This window comes from Erinaceus europaeus, chromosome 1, assembly GCF_950295315.1.
Source record: "Erinaceus europaeus chromosome 1, mEriEur2.1, whole genome shotgun sequence".
NCBI classification, from domain to species: domain Eukaryota; kingdom Metazoa; phylum Chordata; class Mammalia; order Eulipotyphla; family Erinaceidae; genus Erinaceus; species Erinaceus europaeus.
In genome coordinates, this window is record NC_080162.1 from 60119632 (window position 1) to 60140844 (window position 21213).

Here is a 21213-nt window from a genome sequence, read left to right on the forward strand (position 1 = left end):
AAGACTAATTAGTTATTTCACCTCTGGAAAGTAGTTATGTATCATTATGACTGTCTTTTCAAATAAGGAAAGTAGGACACAAAATAGTGAATTTGTTCTAATACACTAAAAAACACAATTAATGGCTTTTCTTCATTTTTTTTTTATTTGATAGGACAGAGAGGAATTGAAAGGAGAGGGGAAGAAAGAAAGAGGGTAAGAGAAACATCTGCAGCATTGCTTTACTGCTTGTTAAGCTTTCCCCCAGCAGATGGGAGCCTGAGAATTTAAATTGTGTTCTTGTGCATATTTAAATTTAAATTGTGTTCTTGGGCTCAAAGGGGTGCACCATGGCCCAACCTCACATGAATTTTGGTCTAAGAAAAACTGCAACAGTAAGCAAAAGTGTTAAACTAAAAGACTCTAAGGTGTGGGCTCAGGTTCTACAATGTCTGTGGTTAGACTCCTGGGATATCCTTTTGCCCAATGAAAACTCCCCAGGTTCATTCTTCCTTCCACCCAAAGTAAATTAAGGAAGCTCTGAAGATATGACCAGAATAGTAGTAGTGCCAAAGTAGAAAAGATCATAAAAGTGACTTTCAAAGAAATTATTCTACCTTATATTATTATGGATTCACAAGTATAGTAGAAAATATTATCCCTCATAAATGGAAAAAGCAGTAATTACATAAGAGGCTTGACAAGAAGGAAGTTGGTTGCTCTTTTATTTTCTATCACCCATTTATAGATCAGTTAGGCTTCCTTAGTGATAAAGGATAGATTATTTGAACAGGGACTCAATACGTTTTTATTTTGTACAGTTTAGAAAATATTTTAACTTTAATAAAACAGATAAGATAGACAAGCACCATGCTGTGCTTACTATATAATGAGGCAGATCAAAAGACATATCCTGCCAACTAAAGTACTTACTACCTAAATTACTGATGTTAGATATTAAAGTGCACTTCTAAAAAATATTTTACTTATTTATTTATTTATTTTCCTTTTTTGTTGACCTTGTTTTTTATCATTGTTGTAGTTATTATTGTTGTTGTTGACGGATAGGACAGAGAGAAATGAAGACAGAAGGAGAAGATAAAGAGGGGGAGAGAAAGATAGACACCTGCAGACCTGCTTCACTACTTGTGAAGCAACTCCCCTGCAGGTGAGGAGCCAGGGGCTGGAACCGGGATCCTTAAACTGGTCCTCGAGTTTCACGCCAAGTGCGCTTAACCCGCTGCACTACAGCCCAACTCCCATTAACGTGTACTTCTACACATACAGGCATCATTTAGCTAATCAGAGTGAAAAATGCATACTTTTCCAGAATTTGATCAATTTCTACTTCTAAAAAAAAGAATTTTTGCATTTTCTTAAATTATAATTATTTATTCCTATGATCTACTTGTCTAAACCCAATTGACAGAATTACTTAAACTTTCCTTTTACCCCCAAAATTAACTATGAAACAAAATTAAGTGCAAAGCAAAATAGTATTTACTAATTATGAAACTACCTATTAAATGCAATCCCCCAAATAAAAATAACTGGGAATAAATAAATTTAAGTAAATATACAGTTGAATACACAAATAAACAGAAAAGACTTGTTTAACAATATACACTGAGATCAGACACATAAAGGAGTACATACATTTTAAAAAACAGAAAAGGCATGCCGATAAAGGATTGTGCAAATCTTATTTGTATCCCAATTCAAGGAAACATATTGTAAAACACTATAAGCTCACAGGAATGCAATGATTTTACATGGGTATTTGCTGATATTAAGGGACTACTTTAGTTAAGAGGAAAAAAGTATAGAGTCCGATCTTTTATTCATACCAAAATGTTTACAGATAGAATGGCATGATGCTTAGATTTGCTTCGAAATAATCTGTTTGAGTTCATAAGCCAAGGTTACTGACCAAGTTTAAGTCCAGTTATTTTAGATTTTGTTCAAAATAACGCATCATTATCATTGTTACATTATGTTAAATTATTTAAATTGTATGATGAGAAACTGGATTCATTCTTCCTTCCACCCTCTACATATCTTCAATATAAATGAAACTCCAAAGATATGACCAGAATAGTAGTAGTATCAAAGTAGAAAGATCATTAAAGTGACTTTCAAAGAAAGTACTTACACTCACACATGTTTAAAATTTTCTACATTAAATTAACTGAGAGATTAATTACATAACATAGACTTGGAAACACATTTTTCTCACTGGAGTGGGTTCAAATTCCTTCTTACACAATATCATGATTTAATAATTCTTTATAGAAAAGATACATAACTGGTAATATAATACTTCTTTACTTTTCTAACTACTAAATAGTGTGTTTTATGAATAGAATTATAAATTAACATTAATTTTATTCAGATATTACTTTATAACCTTTTAGCATCTATTGTGGTGATAATCTAGTTGTTGGTCTAATCTCTGCTTCTTGGTGTAAAATTCACTCTGTTGTCTTTTTAATTTTACCATTATAATTTTGTTTTATAGCTTCATTATTATGTCCCTATTCACAATATGATTAAAATTTTCCTCTTGGGGGCCCGGACTGTGGCAACCACACATAGAGCGAAAAGCAAGAACCAGCTTAAGGATCCCAGTTCCAACCCCCAGCTCCCCACCTATAGGGAAGTCACTTCACAAGCAGTAAAACAGGTCTACAGGTATCTATCTTTCTCTTCCCCATCTCTCTTGATTTCTCTCTGTCCTATCCAGCAGTAATCACAACAACAACAACGAAATGGAAAAGACGGCCCCCAGGAGCAGTGGATTCATAGTGTAGGCATACTGATAACCCTAGAGACAAAAAAAAAAAAAAAAATCCTCACATAAATCAGTATGCATACGCTTTGGGGGTAATATTTGACAATCATGGAAAATTATCAGCGAGGGTTGGTAGGTACCTCTAAGCACAAAGACCACGTTAAGGTTCTTAGTTTCAGTCCTCCCTCCCCTGCTGCAGAAGTCACTTCACTGATTTGTAGGTGTCTTTCTCTCCACTTCTCTGTCTCCCCTCCTCTCTCGATTTCTCTCTGTCTTATCCAAAAAAATAACAGCAATGACAACAAGGGTAACAAAATAGGAAAAAATGGCCTCTGGGAGCAGTGAATTCCTAGTGCAGGCAACAAATCTCAGCAATAACTCTGGAGGCAAAAAAAAGAAAAAGAAAAGAAAAAGAAAAAATTATCAGCCATTATTCCATTATTTCTTTCTTCAGATACTGTCTTTAAATCCTTTACTTTCTGGAATTTGCATTGTATATGTCAGATGCTCTCCATTATCAGTCTTTTTTCTATCAATCCTTTTCATATTTACTACCTCTATGTATCTGTGATGCATATTAAGTGATTTCCTATAGTTCTGTCTTCCAAGTCAGTAATTTTCTCTTCAATCATGATGAATATGGTATGATAAAATCTACTTTTAGGGTTTTTTTTTAAATTTAAGCATACATATAGTTTTTTAAAGTTTTTTTATGTTTATTTATTTTCCCTTTTTTGTTGCCCTTGTTGTTCTTTATTATTGTAGTTATTATTGTTGTTGTTATTGATGTCGTTGTTGTTGGATAGAACATAAAGAAATGGAGAGAGAAGGGGAAGACAGAGAGGGGGAGAGACAGATACCTGCAGACCTGCAGGTGGGGAGCTGGGAGCTCAAACCGGGATCCTCACGCTGGCCCTTGTGCTTCACGTCACATGTACTTAACCCGCTGTGCTACCACCAGACTCTCATACATATAGTTTTCTATTTCTATGATCTCTATTTTGTTTTTCCAGATCTGCTACCTTTCACCATAATTTTTTCCGCTTTCTTTGAGTGTGGATGCTCATTTTTATAACTTTACTCATGCTAAATATATATGTTGGTATTTTATATTATTTTATATTCTTTTTAAAAATACTTAATATCTTTTATTTATTGTGAGATGAAAACAGCAGAGCAGAGAGTCGGGCTGTAGCGCAGTGGGTTAAGCGCAGGTGGCGCAAAGCACAAGAACCGGCATAAAGATCCTGGTTCGAACCCCGGCTCCCCACCTGCAGGGGAGTCGCTTCACAGGCGTGAAGCAGGTCTGCAGGTGTCTATCTTTCTCTCCTCCTCTCTGTCTTCCCCTCCTCTCTCCATTTCTCTCTGTCCTATCCAACAATGACGACAACAACAATAATAACTACAACAATAAAACAACAAGGGCAACAAAAGGGAATAAATAAATAAAATTTTTAAAAAAGAAGAAAACAGCAGAGCATGGCTGAAGTCTACCTCATGTGGTGCTAGATATTGAACTTGAGACCTCATGTATGCGTATATTCTCCACTGCAATGCCATTTATTTACCTCAGGTTCTTAGCAGTATAATCATGATGCTCATTGTCATTCTTGTAATTTTTATAATTTTATTAGTGATTTAATATTTATTTACACTCAACAGGGGTATAAATCTACTCATTTCCACCACCAGAGTTCTGAATCTTCAGTCTCCCCACTGCAAGCCAGTGCAGTTTCCCCAACACTATAGACATGGGCCAGCATCATCTCTACAACTATATGTCTACATTTATACATAATTGCCTCCATTTTTCTTCCTGATCCAATCCTCTCTTCTCCTCTAAGTCACTCATGACAATATTACTACCTTCATATGTACCTCTCCCTTTCCTCCTCTCTCTCTGTGTGTGCTGATGGAGCTAGAGTTCAGAGTCCTCTTATCTTCTTCCCCCATCACTTCGCCCCTGCTGGGAGTATGGATCAAGGATGATTTGGGGGCATAGAAGGTAGGAGTTCTAGCTTCTGTAATTGCTTTTCCACTGGATGTGGGCATTGGCAGGTCAATCCATAATCCTTGCCTGTTTCTATCTTTCCCTAGAGGGCCAGAGCTCTGGAGATGTGAGGTTCCGGACACAGTGGTGAGGTCATCTGCCCAGAGAGTAATTTTTGTTATTTTCAGTATTAATTTTAGATTTATCACTCATTTATATGATGGACTTTTTAAAAACTTTTAGAACAAATTTAGATTTATGGAGAAATTAAGATGTTAATACAAAGGGTTATCATGTGCCTTTTACCCATATTTCCCTATTGTGAACATCTTAATTAAGTCTGGTATGTTTTTTTTTATATTTATTTATTCCCTTTTTTTGTTGCCCTTGTTTTTTTATTGTTGTAGTTATCATTGTTGTTGTTACTAATGTCATCATTGTTGGATAGGACAAAGAGAAATGGAGAGAGGAGAGGAACACAGAGAAGGGGAGAGAAAGACACCTGCAGACCTGCTTCACCGCTTGTGAAGCGAATCCCGGGCAGGTGGGGAGTCAGGGGCTCAAACCGGGATCCTTACGCTGGTCCTTGCGCTTTGTGCCACCTGTGCTTAACCCGCTGTGCTACTGCCTGATTCTCAGTCTGGTATATTTGATACAACTAATTTCAAATTTTAACATGCAATTATAAGCTAAAGTAGTTTATTCATATTTAACATGAAATTATAAGCTAAAGTAGTTTATTCATATTTCTTTAATTTTAATGAATGTCTTTTATTCCAGTATACCACATATGATACATTATTATAATTAGTTGCTGATTAGTCTCAGATTTATTTTGGATGAAAGATTTCTGAGACCTAGTTTTTGATCACCTGGATATTTATATATATATTCATTAATAATTTTATTATTTTATTCTACTATCATTTTTTTCACCAGAGAACTGATTATCTTTGGCTTATGGTGGTGTGGGGGATTAAACCTGGGATTTTGGAGTCTCAGGCATAAAAGTCTTTTTGTATAACCATTATACTATCTACTTCCACTCTTCATCAATAATTTTATAAGATGCCCCTCTACTAGAAAGTTTCTGGTAGTTTATTCTTGATTAGAATGATATTAGAGCATTTTAAAGGAAAAATAACTGAGGTAACATAGATATTTTCATTATATTATCAAAATTACATTATATCAAAATTATAATCACTATTGGTTCTGACTTTACTACATGATTAAGGAAGTGTTTGTCAGATTTATTCACGGTAGAATTACTCATGTGTTTTGCAATTTCTGATAAAGAGGTCATTTTGACATGATTTTCCTTTTTGAAGAACACCTGTTGCCTCACACCAGACACATATATACAGAATTATTTTGAATTTGCCTCTCAGAGTAGCTCTTATAATCCTCCTTTATAGCTTATTTTTTGCCAATTTCTTGTGGTAGGGATTCTCAGACAGACAGACCATATTAAGGTTTCAAACTAAAAAAAAAGACTTAGACAACTAAAGTTGGAGGGGAGTTCTCCACTGTTTTCTTGAGACAGTAAATGAATTTTTGAAGTCCTCCTTTCCAATGAGGATGAAATAATTTGAGGGAGATGGTTTTAAGTGAAGGTGTGAATTTTCACCTTGTACCTTCTGCAAGGAATCCTATTCCTTACCTCTATATAACATCTCACCTATAGCCCATGGAGCCAAATATCCTAACATGATATGTATGACTAAGTAAGCAATTATATAGTTTTTAGGTCATATTATAGTTTGGGTTAATTTTTTGCTTTTCTATAGTCCTTTATTAAAGGATAGGATTTAAGCTAATAAATATAGTTTGTTTTTATTAATGTAAAGGTAAAATTATTAATCAAAGATGGAACAAATATGGTATGTGTAAATTTTCTTAAGTAAAACAAATATGTTAAGATAAATTGAACTTCAATCATAAAAACTTAAAGAATGACTGTTTTTACTTTTTTTCTTCTGAAGGTAACACAATAATCACACAAAGGTTTTACAAAACACCCATAAAGTAATGAGATGAATCATGTCAGAGAAAAGAAACAAGTATCTTTAGTAGTACACAAAATTATAAACCTAAAAATTATTATATTTATTAATGAAACATAAAACAGAAGTTGTGGCATCAATGCCCACACTTCTATCTCTAAGTAATGTATCATTTTTATGTACTAATATTTTTTAAAAGACTTTATTTATTCATAAGAAAGATAGGAGGAGAGAGAAAGAATCAGATATCACTCTGGTACACGTGTTGCCAGGGATTGAACTCAGGACCTCATGCTTGAGAGTCCAATGCTTTAATCACTGTGCCACCTCTAGGACCACTTTCCCAATATTTTAAATTAGGTTTGTATTACACAATCAGTTCATTATTTTCAGTGATAAAAACTAAATTAAATAAAATACTGAGTTTGCTTGTCATTAATTTCATTGTCTACTTTTTTATTTTCAAGTACAAATTTGTAAGCCATCAATTTTTTCTCTTTTTGAATAAACAGCATGTATCAATTACCTCTTAGCTTTAAAGTGACAAAGACGAGAGAACATAATAAGAATCTTCTCCAAAGAAGAGATCCAGAGGGCCCATAAATATATGAAAAAAAAATGCTCTGAGTCACTGGTTATCAGATAAATGCAAATAAAGACAACAATGAGTTACCACTTTACACAGAAAAGACAGAAGCATCAAGTGTTGATGAGAATGTGGAAGAAGAGCAAGCCTTCTACACTGCTGGTGGGAATATTCAACATAGCCTATGACCCATCAATTTCTCACCTGAAGATTTATTCAAACAAAGCAAAAACACTTATTAAAGTGATCTATGCACACCTATGTTCTTTTCAAGCATGAGGTAAATGAGTTTAGTTACTAGTCCAATCTACTTCTTGATAGCAGTACAATTTGTATAGCCCAAACCTGGAAGCACAAAGATACCCAGAGACAGATGAGTGGCTAAGATATCTGTGGCATATATACACAATGATACACTACACACTGTTAAAAATGTTGAAGTCACCTATGGAACTTGAAGGAACCATGTTAAGTGAGATTAGCCAAACAGAAACAAATACTGAATAGGTAGAACTTTAAAAACATGGGCAGAAAGGGAAATCCCAAAGTAAAACTTGGGCTGGGTATAGTATACAGCACCAAAGCAAAGGACCTGAAGATGTTGTTAAAAATTCGGAAGGCTCTTGCTGGCCGGGCTAGCTTCACGGGCGGGTAACAGAGATGACCAGAGACATACGGCTGGGCAGGGAAGCTGTATTTCTTTATTCAGGAACAACGATTGATAAACTAAACCAAACTAATCACCAAACAGAACTCTGCTGTCTCTTTGCTGCGGTGCAAGCACTCTCTCTTACTCTGGAACTCTGCAACTCTCTCTTACTCTACAACTGTGGAACTCTCCCACTCTCCCTTACTCTCAAACTCAGGAACCCTCTCCAACTCCGGAACTCTGGAGCTCTGGCGGGGTTCCTTGGGGCGGGGCCAAGTGGGCCCGCGAAATTAGCAGGACTGATCCAATTCTCTTGGCGGTGGAGAACTAGAACAACCCAATATAAAGCATACAACAATTCCCCCTTTTCTTTTTAACTAAATGACTATAGTATCAAGGGTGTGGGGTGAACAGAAACCTCTATCATACAGGCATTTTTTTTAAAAAAGAAACTGGCACAAACATGGAGAAACATGTAAGCAAGTAACAGGAACCAGTGTGCTGCCAAGGGAAGGGCGGAGGGGGCCTTTTTTGCCTCTGTGGGCAAAACTTTATCAGCTTAAAAAAAACATTTCTTGCTTTTGGGGGGCGTACTTGCCTCAACGGGCATTTGCATGGGGGCGGGGAACGGCCTAGAGTCCCAAAGGCAGCTGGCTGCAATTTACTTACTATGAAACAAAACTTGTTGTTAGCATATTTCTAATAGAGAAGGAATTTGAGACTTTTACATATCAACAACGTCTTTTAACCTTTTGTTACACCCATTCAAGATGGAGACACACCCTAGTTGTGCAGGAAAGGAAACCTCAGGCATGAGAATAATTAGCATAGCCATTGTGCGATCTACCATTTCTAATAGAGAAGGTAATGGAGAGTTTTACATATCAACAAGTCTATTTAACCTTTTGTTTAGACCAACTTAGTTAAAATATATTGATTGTTAACTAATTTTTACCTCAGACTTTAAATGTAAGTAATTTTATCTTTATGAGAATTACGCTGAAAACCTTTTTCATTTAACTTTGTCTAGTAAGAATTTAGCCTTAAAGTTATTGTTTACCAAACTTTAAACATACACATAAACATGGTCATTAATACACAAGGAGAGAAACCTTTGTTACGAAGACATGTCATTTTAAACATGAATTTAAATCTGTACTGTCTTAGTTTTTTTGGGGGGGTTCACCATCTGGAGGTGGCTTCCCGCGCAGCTTCACTTCTAGGAATTGCAGGTTGCGATCTCTGCACAAATCTCTGCGTACTCCAGCTTGTCTGCCTTCAGACTGGACCGGCGGCTGAAGATCTCGTGTGCCCAGTTTCGGCAGGGAGCCCGGGGGTCCGGGAGGTCCGGGATCGTTCCAGAATTCATAGCAAGAGGGCAGGCAGGCCAGTTTTGTAGAAGGCGTGGGCTTAGGTGCCCAGGGGTGGTGGCCATGATAGGCCACCGCGGCCCTGTCCCATGGCCCTGCCATGTCTGCTGCCCTGCTCGCAGTGGCCCAGCAGCGTGGAGGGATCACGCGTCCAGTGCCCTGCGCCACGCAGTGGAGAGCCGGCTCCTGTGGGCTGGCCTGTGTGCTGGCATCGGGCTCCTGCGTGGTGGAATCGGGCTCCAGCGTGTTGGCATTGGGCTCCTGTGTGGTGGCATTGGGCTCCTGCGTGGAGGCATTGGGCTCCTGCGTGCTGGCATTGGGCTCCTGTGTGGTGGCATCGGGCTCCTGCGTGGAGGCATGGGGCTCCTGCGTGCTGGCGTCAGCCTCCTGCAGGCTGCCAGGCTGTGGGGCTGCGGGCGCGGTGCGCGGGGTTGTCTGGGCGCAGCCTGCTGGCTGGCTGTTTAACCAGGTGGAAACAGCAGCTCCGCGCCTCGCCTCCTGCCCGCTGGCTATTCCCGCTGGCTGTTCTGAGTTTGCCAGAGCGAGTGGAAACCACAGAGTGGTCCAGAGATAAATGTTCCAGAAACAGCAAAACAGTCTCGTGAAGAAAGAGCAGAGGCCTTTGGAGATCTCTTCACAAGCAGAAGAGAAGGCCATAGTGCATAGGTAGCCAAATTGTCTTTACTTATCTGAGAGATGCGCAGGTCAGGTCCACGTGGGCGCCATTTGTTGTTAAAATTTCGGTGGCTTCTAGCGGGCCGGGCTAGCTTCATGGGCGGGTAACAGAGACGACCAGAGACATACGGCTGGGCAGGGAAGCTGTATTTCTTACCGATTCATAAACTAAACCAAACTAACCACCAAACAGAACTCTGCTGTCTCTTTGCAGCGGCGCAAGCACTCTCTCTTACTCTGCAACTCTCCAAGTCCGGAACTCTGGAACTCTGGAACTCTGGAACTCTGGCGGGGTTCCTTGGGGCGGGGCCAAGTGGGCCCGTGAAATTAGCAGGACTGATCCAATTCTCTTGGCGGGGGAGAACTAGAACAACCCAATGTAAAGCATACAACATGAAGAAGGGAGTAGAGATAGTAGAGAGGAAGGTGAGATCTTGGTGTATGGTGACAGAAAAGCATCTAAAATGAAGGCTGGGGGTGAGAGTGGTTTGCAGACACCTATCACAGGGAGATGATAAAGCACTTGTGAATAAGTATTCTATACTGTACACTCAATAAAATAATATAAATAAGTTTGAGAGAGAAAGAAAGATCCATGATTCTACACCAGAATACCTGTCTGATCAATATGGTCATGTTCCCTGGTTTTTCTTGTCATGCTATTCTCACCCAGGACTGAGAGTTGTTGCTACTCCCCAGGCCATAGTAGAGATACTATTATTCTCTGAGCATAGGCCAACTGGTAAATTCATTGCCAGACATAACTGACTGATTTCTCCTGAGGTTTAAACCTCCAAAACCCTACGTGCTTTAACTAGTCCTTATTTCACACGACTGACCATTTTCCTAGATTACTCCCAACAGGTCTGAGGTCTGGCAATATCTAGCATTTAACAAGAGTGAAATAGAGAATAGCTTGGCTATCTTGAGTAATGCACTGATATATCTCAAGGGAAAACTGCTGTGTGGAGGTAAAGCAAGGGGGTACTTCCATTCAGCTTGTGAATGTTTAAAAAGTAATTCAGAAAGCATTCTCACTTGAACACACTATAAAAATCCTTTAAACATCTTCATTTTCTTGTTAGAGATTATTGAGTATGATTCAGAAATTTTTGTGAAGAGTACTTTTAGGATATCTATCCTGCTTTGAAAGCAAAGAAATTTGATGCCTGATGTCCATTAAATTAGAGTTAAATTATCATTTTAAACCAAAAGGTACACACAAGGAGAACCCTTGGAGCTCTTGTATAAATAATTGTTAAAATAATTCAGGCAAAAAGGTCTCTATGTTACCACCTTCAGGAAAGCCTGAATAGGAGAGTTATCAAACAGAAGGATGAATATGGGATGATCTCACTCTTTGACAGAAGTTGAAAAACAAGATCAGAAGAGAAAACACAAGTAGAAACTGAACTGGAGTTGGTGTATTGCACCAAAGTAAAAGACTCTGGGGTGTTCAGGGGGGAGAGTAAAGGTCCAAAGAGGATGACAGAGGACCTAGTGGGAATTGTATTGTTACGTGGAAAAGTGAGAAGCATTATGCATGTACAAACTATTTTATTTACTGTAGAATATAAAACAGTAATCCCCCAATAAAGAAATTTAAAAGAAAAGAAAGTTTCTCTATTCTTACATGTCTTGTTGTAGCTAAAAAAGGGATGCAGAGGTTACATAGGCTCCTAAGCTGGATGTGAGCCCCAGATCAAATTGATGGGGTCGACAGTCAATAATATTTACACACCTTTCCCATATCTGGGAGTTACTCTCTTCCCTGATTCAGCTTTCTAGCCCTTTTTCCAGCCATGACATCATCTCCCCAGACCGTAACTTGCGTCTACCTGCATATCAGAGGTCAGGCTCTGGAAAAAACTAGTATAGTCATGTGCCCTTTAGAATATAACTAAAATAGACCTACTAGATATCTTCAAAATGGAGACCCCCAAATCTTACTCTGCAATATTCCAGCCTTTAGGTTCATGATTAGTCAATAATTTGTTTGGCTGTATATGTTAACTATTCTTTCAGCCACCAGGTTCCAGATGTTAGAATATAACTAAAATAGACCTACTAGATATCTTCAAAATGGAGACCCCCAAATCTTACTCTGCAATATTCCAGCCTTTAGGTTCATGATTAGTCAACAATTTGTTTGGCTGTATATGTTAACTCTTCTTTCAGCCACCAGGTTCCAGATGTTACCTTGATGCCAATCTGACTTCCCTGGGCAGACAACCCCACCAATGTGTCCTGGAGCCCTGCTTCCCCAGATCCCTGCCCCACTAGGGAAAGAGAGACAGGTTGGGAGTATGGATTGACCTGCCAATGTCCATGTTCCGTGGGAAAGCAATTACAAAAGCCAGACCTTCCACCTTCTGCACCTCAAAGTTATCCTGGAACCATACTTCCCAGAGGGATAAAGAATAGGGAAGCTATCAGGGAAGGGGATGGAATATGGAGTTCTGGTGGTGGGAATTCTATGGAATTGTACCCCTCTTATCTTATGGTTTTTTTCAGTGTTTCCTTTTTATAAATAAAAATTTTTAAAAAGATTTTGAAATATATATATATATACATATATATATATGTATATATATATATATATAATACCTTCTAACATAGGTTAACTAAACCATAAAAACAGAGCAAGTCACTTGAGTTAATTCTATGAATGACAACTATATATACATATATATTTTTAAAAGATAGTCACATGGCTTCCTCAGTTACAGACTACCTGAAAATGATGCACTTTACCTGCTCAGTTATCACTTAGGTCTGCCTTTCCAGAATAGCAAGGACTACTCAGAGCTTGCCATGCTTCCATTCTCCTTTTCTCAGTAGAAACAGAGCACTGTAAGATAGCTCGCCTGGAAGATTACCTGCTTTGACACTCTCTTGACTCAGATGCCAGCCCCAGGTGTAATACGTAGGAGTACTAAGACTGGAGTGTAATACCTAGGAGTACCAAGACTTAATACTAAGTACTAATATATATATGAAAAACTTGGCCCTGAACAGTAAAACACTAGAGAACAATGACGAAAATAAACAAAACCAGATTAGCAAATTGCATTCCTGGACAAACTACTTGTATCCACCCATGTATGAACATTTCATTGAGTTCAATTTTATGTGGGACCTAAGGGTAAACTGTTCAGAGAAAACAGATTCATCTTTTGGGAGCCATCTTTTGATCTTTTAACCTTCCTACTCCTGTCAGCTGGACCCTGAGGACCCTGCATTAGAAGGCATGAGTACAAACGTTAAGAGTTTGAGTGCTTGATACTGTGTAATTACCACAAACCATTCTAGTCTACATCTAGACAGGTTGTAAATGAGAAATATATTTATATCTTTGCAGGTTTGTTCACTTATATAATCAAACCATTTTAAAACATAGCCATGAACAATAAATTAATGTCAAGCTAATGTGTGTGTTGTTTTAACTTGATGAACATTTTTAGGACTTAATTTTAACTTCCCTTTACTCTATTTAATGGTATTAGTCAAATTTGTTAAAATGATAATAGGTTTTGCAATAAAATTAACAGTATGGGCAATTTATTTTAATAACATTATCTTTGCATATTGCAAGACACCTAGAAAGAAAACTTTCTTGGAAACATAACACCTGAGGAAGGTTTTCCTTCTAGTTACTAAGAAAATTTTTTAAATGACATGTCTAATAGATTAAGTATTTTTTAAAAGTCATGTAGGGAAGAAGAGAAATATTTTGCTATAAAACATGAACTGACATGTGAAAATATGATAATCGCTCTCTTGCTTAAACTATTTTCTATTATTCCTATATCTAAGATTTTATTTTTAGAGTGAGGAAATAGCTCATATGAAGTTATGATAATGGTGAAGTCATGCTGATGGCAAACAACTAATGTTTGTTTGTTTTTTTTAATTTTTTTCTCCTCCAGGGTTATTGCTGGGCTCCGTGCCTGCACCATGAATCCACTGCTCCTGGAGGCCATTTTTCCCCCTTTTGTTGCCCTTGTTGTTGTAGCCTTGCTGTGGCCATTATTATTGCCATTGTTGATGTTGTTCGTTGTTAGATAGGACAGAGAGAAATGGAGAGAGGAGGGGAAGACAGAGAGGGGGAGAGAAAGACAGACACCTGCAGACCTGCTTCATTGCCTGTGAAGCAACTCCCCTGCAGGTGGGGAGCTTGGGGCTCGAACCAGGATCCCTACGCTGGTCCCTGTGCTTTGCGCCACATGCGTCGAACCCACTGCACCACTGCCCGACCCCTGTTTTTTAATTTTTATTGGGGGAGTTAATAGTTTACATTTGATAGTAAATAAAGTTGTTTAAAAAAAAACTCAGTGTTCTATAAAACACTTTCACTCCCAGTCTAGTTTCTCCTCCACTACTGTGCCCCAGGACCTGAAATGCCACCCCCACCCTAGTCCTTAACTTTGGTGCAATAGTCCAAGTCCAGTCTAATTTCTGCCTTGTGTTTCCCCTTCTGTTCTTATTTTTCAACTTCCCTCCATGATTTTTAATAAAAGAATAATTAATATTTTAACTTTCAAATACATTTTTTGGTCCTGGAAATTGTCCACCAGGTAAGACATACACCTTACCATATGTGAAGCCCTGGGTTCAAGTTCTGAAACAGCACTATATAGGAGCACCAGACAGTACTGGGACAATTTCATGAATGGTAAAACAATGGTGAGGTCAGTCTCTCTCTCTCTCTCTCTCTCTCCCTCTGTCTCTTTCTACCTGTATGAAATAAAAATGGGGAGTGGTGGGAATAAATGCAAAATTGACCATATAACAAGTGAAATTGCACATGGAAAAGTGCCTGGTGATGTAATATATAAATCATTAAAATTTACCTGTGAAAATTTCTTCACAACTACCAGATGGTTCTAGTATAGGTGGAATGAGTATATATATAACTAAAACCAAAGAATTAAAAAAAAAAAAAGAAAGAAAGAAAAGTGGTCATCAAACTAACCAAACTGTATCTTGGACTTTGAGAGAACTATGGTAGCTATGCTGGAAGGGGGTGTCTAGAATATAGAAATTTAGTAGAGGGCATGGCAACTTACACCAATCATATGAAATCTTATAATTTTGTAGGTTAGTTAAATCACTATTAAAAAGGAGAAAAAAGTATCTTTCATGAAGACTGCTGATTTGTATGTAGGAACGACAGTAATTTTTTTTTTTAATTTTCTCTAAATTTTTTTTTCTAAAATCTTCTGAAAAGGATTCTCCTCCAGTAAAATTTTTGAAAGTCTAAAGTTCTACATAACCATAACTATTTCAACCATGTACATGAAAAGGGAAACAAAAAGAGAAAAGGAGTAAGAAAACAAACCTATTCATGTCCATCCAAGTCTTGATTAAATGAAAAGAACCTTATTCTATTGGATATATTTTCTTCCTACTATATTATAGACTATGGCTAGCAAAGCTTTAATCTTCCATTTTAGAAATAAAAACAATAGTTACAAGATTTCAGACTAAAATAAAGTTGCCAAATACAGGAATTGTTCCTTTCAACTTACCACTTTGATCTGTTTCTCCTTTTTTTTTTTTTAATTATCTTTATTTATTGGATAGAGACAGCCAGAAATCGAGAGGGAAGGGCTAGATAGAAAGGAAGAGACAGAGAGATACCTGCAGCACTGCTTCACCACTCATGAAGCTTTCCCCCTGCAGGTGGGGACCGGGGACTCGAACCTGGGTCCTTGCACATTGTAACATATGTGCTCACCCAGATGTGCTTACTCAGCCCCCTGTTTCTCCTTTTAAACAGGCAAAAAAAGTAAAACAAAGATATGGGTATATTCATTTCAATAGCGTACAGCTTCCACTTATGCTAGAAGTAGAAATATAAAATATGACAAAAGTAAAACAGTATTACACATTTTTTTTAATTTAGTTAAAATAACATTTGGGTGAAATAAAGGTACTTCCATTATGCTGTTTTCTGAAGCATTACCAAATCTGTTCTTGATAACAAGAGCTAAATTAATTATCTTTAAAGTACCACATAATTTACAGCTTGTATAACAAGAAAAAATTCTAATTAAAGTGTTATTCAAGACTTACCACCTCCACCACCAAGAAGACTGGCATTTGCTGTTTAAAAGAGAAGAAAACAAAACAAATGATATTAAGTAATAAATACAATATAACATGTCAGAGTAACTCAAGACAAAGCTGATAATGATTATGTCTATTAAACACATGAGCACACACTATATATATGGACATACATGTATATTTATATGCTTTTATATAAATGCAGCCTTTATTATTCTCTAATGAAATTAAAGAAGAATTCATATTCTAATCTTTCTTCCTTCAAATGACTTTTTATAATGTACTTCTTTCTAATAAATTAAGTACCTATTGTTATCCTTTCATCAATATCTTCAGTTCTGTATCTAAATTAATCTTTTGAACTCTCCATTTTATCAATTAGAGGTAGAAAAATGATACACAACTTCAGTGATTTCAGAGGACAATACAACAAGAAAGTTCAATGATAATTTTAATTAAATTAAACACATCAAATAAAGCAATCCTGACACCAGTGAGAAGTAACTTAAATAGCAAGATTTATTATTTTTGCATTAGCTTCTCATTGAAGGGAAGAATAAAATTTTAAACATTCTTAGAGAAAATGGCTGTGAGATTTATGATTCATTTGCCTATTAATCTTGTATACATATAAAGAAGCCATATAATAATTAAAATAAAATTCAAGTTTACATATATGTTTGTTTAATGGTTATAACTGATAGAAAACAGAGGTAAAAACATATTATAATACCATCTTCTCACTCAGGCCCCGAAGCCATTTTGCAATGAGAAATTATATATGTAGCATTTATTAAACTGATATTACTACTATTTGATGTCCTACCAAAAGCCAAACTACTTAACATGAAATAGTAACTTATTGATGAGGCAGGAAGAAATGTATCATCAATTCTAATTTGCTTCCAACATCCTTGTCAAATAAGGGAAAGTTTGAGATCAATCCCGGTCTCTTGGTTAACCCAAACCTTTGCTAGAGTTATATCTACATGAATTTTTAAAACCATATGTCATTTTACATTCCTGCTGACTTTTATTTTTAAATCTGACTGAGAACTAATTCTCTAAAAATGGGTCTCTTTGATGCCTAAAACTCCATATGGTGCCCTCCAATTTTAATATACTCATTCATAAAGATAAGGAGATTTCTAACAGCAATAATGAGTAGTAGATTTTTCCCTTAAATTATCATACACATAATCACAGTAAGAGAACAAAAACTGGAAGTTGGGCAGTTGCGCAGCGGGTTAAGCGTACGTGGTGCAAAGCGCAAGGACCAGTGTAAGGATCCTGGTTCGAGCCTCCAGCTACCCCCTGCAGGGGGGTTGCTTCACAGGCAGTGAAGCAGGTCTGCAGGTGTCTATCTTTCTCTCCCCCTCTCTGTATTCCCCTCCTCTCCATTTCTCTCTGTCCTATCTAACAATGACGACATCAATAACATCAACAATAATAACTACAACAACAATAAAAAAACAAGAGCAGCAAAAAGGAAAATAAATAAATTAAAAAAAAACAGAGAACAAAAACTATTTTCACCCAATGTTTTGTTCAATAAAGTTGAGCACTGCCTGTTTTGAGAGCCAAGTACAAGGTTCATCTAGTTAAACAAACATTTGTTCAATGAAGATACGTGGTCTTAAACAAAGCATTTGGGGTACCATTTTTAATATGTTTGTTTGTTTTAGATTGAGAGGGAGAGAAATAGAAAAGGAAAGAAAGAAAGGCACCTGCAACATTGCTTGACAGCTCATAAATCTTTCCTCCCTGCAGGTGGCTACCCTGGGCTTGAATCTAGGTCTTATGTATATGCCATACCAAATGCACCACTGCCTGGCACATTTTGTGACAAATGGGCAGAAGTTGAAAAACAAGATCAGAAGGGAAAACACTAAGCAGAACTTGGAATGGAGTTGGTGTATCACACCAAAGTAAAAGACTCTGGGGTGGATGGGTGTGGGGTGGGTGGGAGGGAAGAGTTCAGGTCCTGGGACAGGATGACAGAGGGCCTAGTAGGAGTTGTATCGATGCGTGGAAAACAGAAATTTTATGCATGTACAAACTATTGTATTTACTGTCAACTCTAAAACATTAATCCCCCAATAAATGAACTAAAAAATATATTCCATCCTGGCAGAGTGGTTTGGCTGCCCATCAGAGAATTGTCATCTCTTTGCTCTTTTGTTGACTGCAGTTCTATATTGGGCAGCAAAGCAGTGATGTGATAGAAGAATCAGCCTAAGACTTCCATTTAAGGTTGGAGAAGACGGCCCCAACCAAGAAAACTGCATGCAAATCAACAGTTGTAAAAGTGCCCTGTAAAGAGCTGGTAACTAAAGCCACCAGGAAAAGTGCTCCTTCTACTGCCTGGGTGAAAAAGCCTCATCTCTACAGGCCCGGGACCGTGGTATTGAGAGAAATCCTTCATTATCAAAAGTGAAGGAGCTTCTGATGCAGAAGCTGCCTTTCCCGAGGTTGGTGAGGGAAATCTCCCAGGATCTCAAAACCAACTTGAGGTTTCAGAGTGCTGTCATAAGCACGAATCCAGTGGACTGTAGTGGAAGAATCCTGCCACTTCAGTAATGAGTATGGTGTGGTAACATGAAACTGTGCTCTTAGCAGCCCATGAAGTAACACAGTGCTTCTATGAGTCTAGCATCACTCTGATCTCCAAGACAGCAAAGGACTCTACCAAAAATAAGAAAATTATAGACTTAGATCCCTGATGAGAATTGATGCAAAGATTCTCACAATATCATGGCAAATTGAATCCAACAATTTCAATCTAGTAACCTAACCATCTAACAATCTCAAAGTGAGATTCATCCCTGGGAAACAGGGATGGTTCAACATCTGCAAGTCAATCAGTGTGATTCATCATATCAAGAAAAAGAAAGGTAAAAATCACATGGTCATATCAACTGATGCTGAAAAAGCATTCAATAAGATCCAGTACCCATTTATAATAATGAATCTCCAGAAATTGAGAATAGAAGGTTGATTCCTCAACATAGTAAAAACTATTTTTGACAAAGCCATAGCTAACATCATTCTCAATGGTAAAAACAAACAAACAAACAAACAACAACAACAACAAAAAAAAAACCCTGAAAGCTTTCTTCCCTAAAATCGGGAACCAGATAAGGATGTCCACTATTTCCACTGTTATTCAACATACTTCTCAAGGTCCTCATCACTGCAATCAGACAAGAAAGAGATATAAAGGGTGTATAATTTGAAAGGGGAAAAACTCATACTATGACTATTTGTTGGTGACATGACTAATATACCTAGAGAACCCACAAATATGCCACTAAAACTACTACTGGAAATAATAAATTCAGTAGCATAAAGGATACAAAATCAATACACATAAATCTGTGGCATATATATATATATATATATATATATATACAGAGAACAGAGAAATAAAAGACTAAGTCCCATTGAAAACCAAATGCAAAAAAACAAAATACCTAGGGGTGAATCTCATGAAGGAGGTGAAGGAACTTTACAGGGAAAACTCTAAGACATTGCTAAAAGAAAGAGACTGATACTATGAAATGTAAGAAAATTCCTTGTTCCTAGACTGAGAGTACCTGCATGTTAACTGTCAGACTCAGGCAAAAGATAGTAAAACCATGGACCCCTTGGAATATACCTAAAATAGACCAACAAGCTTTTTTCCAAAACAGAGACCCATATCATAATCTGCAATATTCTTGCCTTTAGATTTGTTATTAGTCAGCACTTTTTTCTGCTTTATAGCTTAACTCTTTTTCAGCTACCAGGTTCCAGATGCCACCATGATGCCAACCTGACTTCCCTGGGCAGATGACCTCACCAATGTGTCCTGGAGCCCAGCTTCCCCAGATCCCTGCCCCACTAGGGAAAGAGAGACACAGGCTGGGAGTATGGATCAACCTGACAATGCCCATGTTCAGAAGAGAAGCAATTACGGAAGCCAGACCTTCCACTTTCTGCACCCCATAATGATCCTGGGTCCATACTCCCAGAGGAATTAAAGAATAGGAAAGCTTTCAAGGGAGGAATGGGATAGGGAGTTCAGGTGGTGGGAACTGTGTGGAATTATACCCATCTTATCCTATGGTCTTGTCAATATCTCCATTTTGTAAATTAAAAAAAATTTTAATGGTCATTCTTAGTAAGGAGATAAAAGATGGTTTGACTCATATATGCAGTTTAGAGAACTGATACATATAAACTTGAAAAATAAAACAGAAGTGAATAAACTATTTCCAAGAAAGAAAGAGAAAAAAAAAAAAAAACACAGAACTCCCACACATGAGACCCTTGGTTCAACTGCCAGCATTGCATCTGCCACAGTGATTCTCTATTGTCTCTCTTTCTTATAAATAAATAAATGAATAAATAAAGTATACTTTAATAAAAAGTGTATACTTTATATAAAGTATACACAGTCTTAAAAACCAATAAAAGAAAACTTAATAATTAACCTTTTTAATTTTTAAAATGTAAAATAATTAAAGATCAATAGTCATTTAATTTCTACTTAATTATCTCCAGTCAGTTAAGCTACATCTCAATTAAAATGTAATCTAAAGATACTCTGAGATTAATAATTGGTCAAAACTAATAAAGCTCTCAATATATGTTTTTAATAGTTGGCAGATTTAGTCAAACTTCTTTTTTTTTCTTATTGTATTAGTGATTTAACATTGATTTACAAAATTACAAGCTAACAGGGGTACTATTCCACACCATTTCCACACCAGAATTCTGAATCCACAACCTCTCCATTGAAAGCTTACCCATTTCTGCATCCCAAGGTTGCAGAAATGGATAAGTATTATTTTACAGCCATCTGTCTACATTTGTATGTATTTGCCCACTTTTTTTCCTATGGTCCCATCTCTTCTTTTCCAAGTCACACATACACCTGTAAATGTTTCTGAATGTCCCTTCCTTTTTCCCCTTCTCTCTACCAGTCCTGATGGAGTTGGCGTTCATAGCCCTGTGGTCCTCTTCTCCCTATCATTTCTCCCCAAAATTCTTTATGGGGTTCAGAAGGTGGGAGTTCTGTCTTCTTTAATTGCTTCTCCACTGGATATGGGCT

The 21213-nt window shown here is 37.2% G+C and overlaps 1 protein-coding gene across 2 annotated transcripts in view; it reads right to left on the reverse strand.

Annotated features, from left to right (window-relative positions):
• The window catches only part of LOC132536984 (ADP-ribose glycohydrolase MACROD2-like), a 495870-nt gene that overhangs the window by 65129 nt on the left and 409528 nt on the right, over positions 1 to 21213 (reverse strand). The window contains exon 4 of one of the 2 annotated variants that reach the window (XM_060186460.1): positions 16125 to 16154. In XM_060186460.1, coding sequence (XP_060042443.1) covers positions 16125 to 16154 — 30 coding nt within the window. Of the gene's footprint in view, positions 1 to 16120; positions 16155 to 21213 lie in introns of both variants that reach the window. The other variant, XM_060186462.1, reaches the window with a different exon arrangement.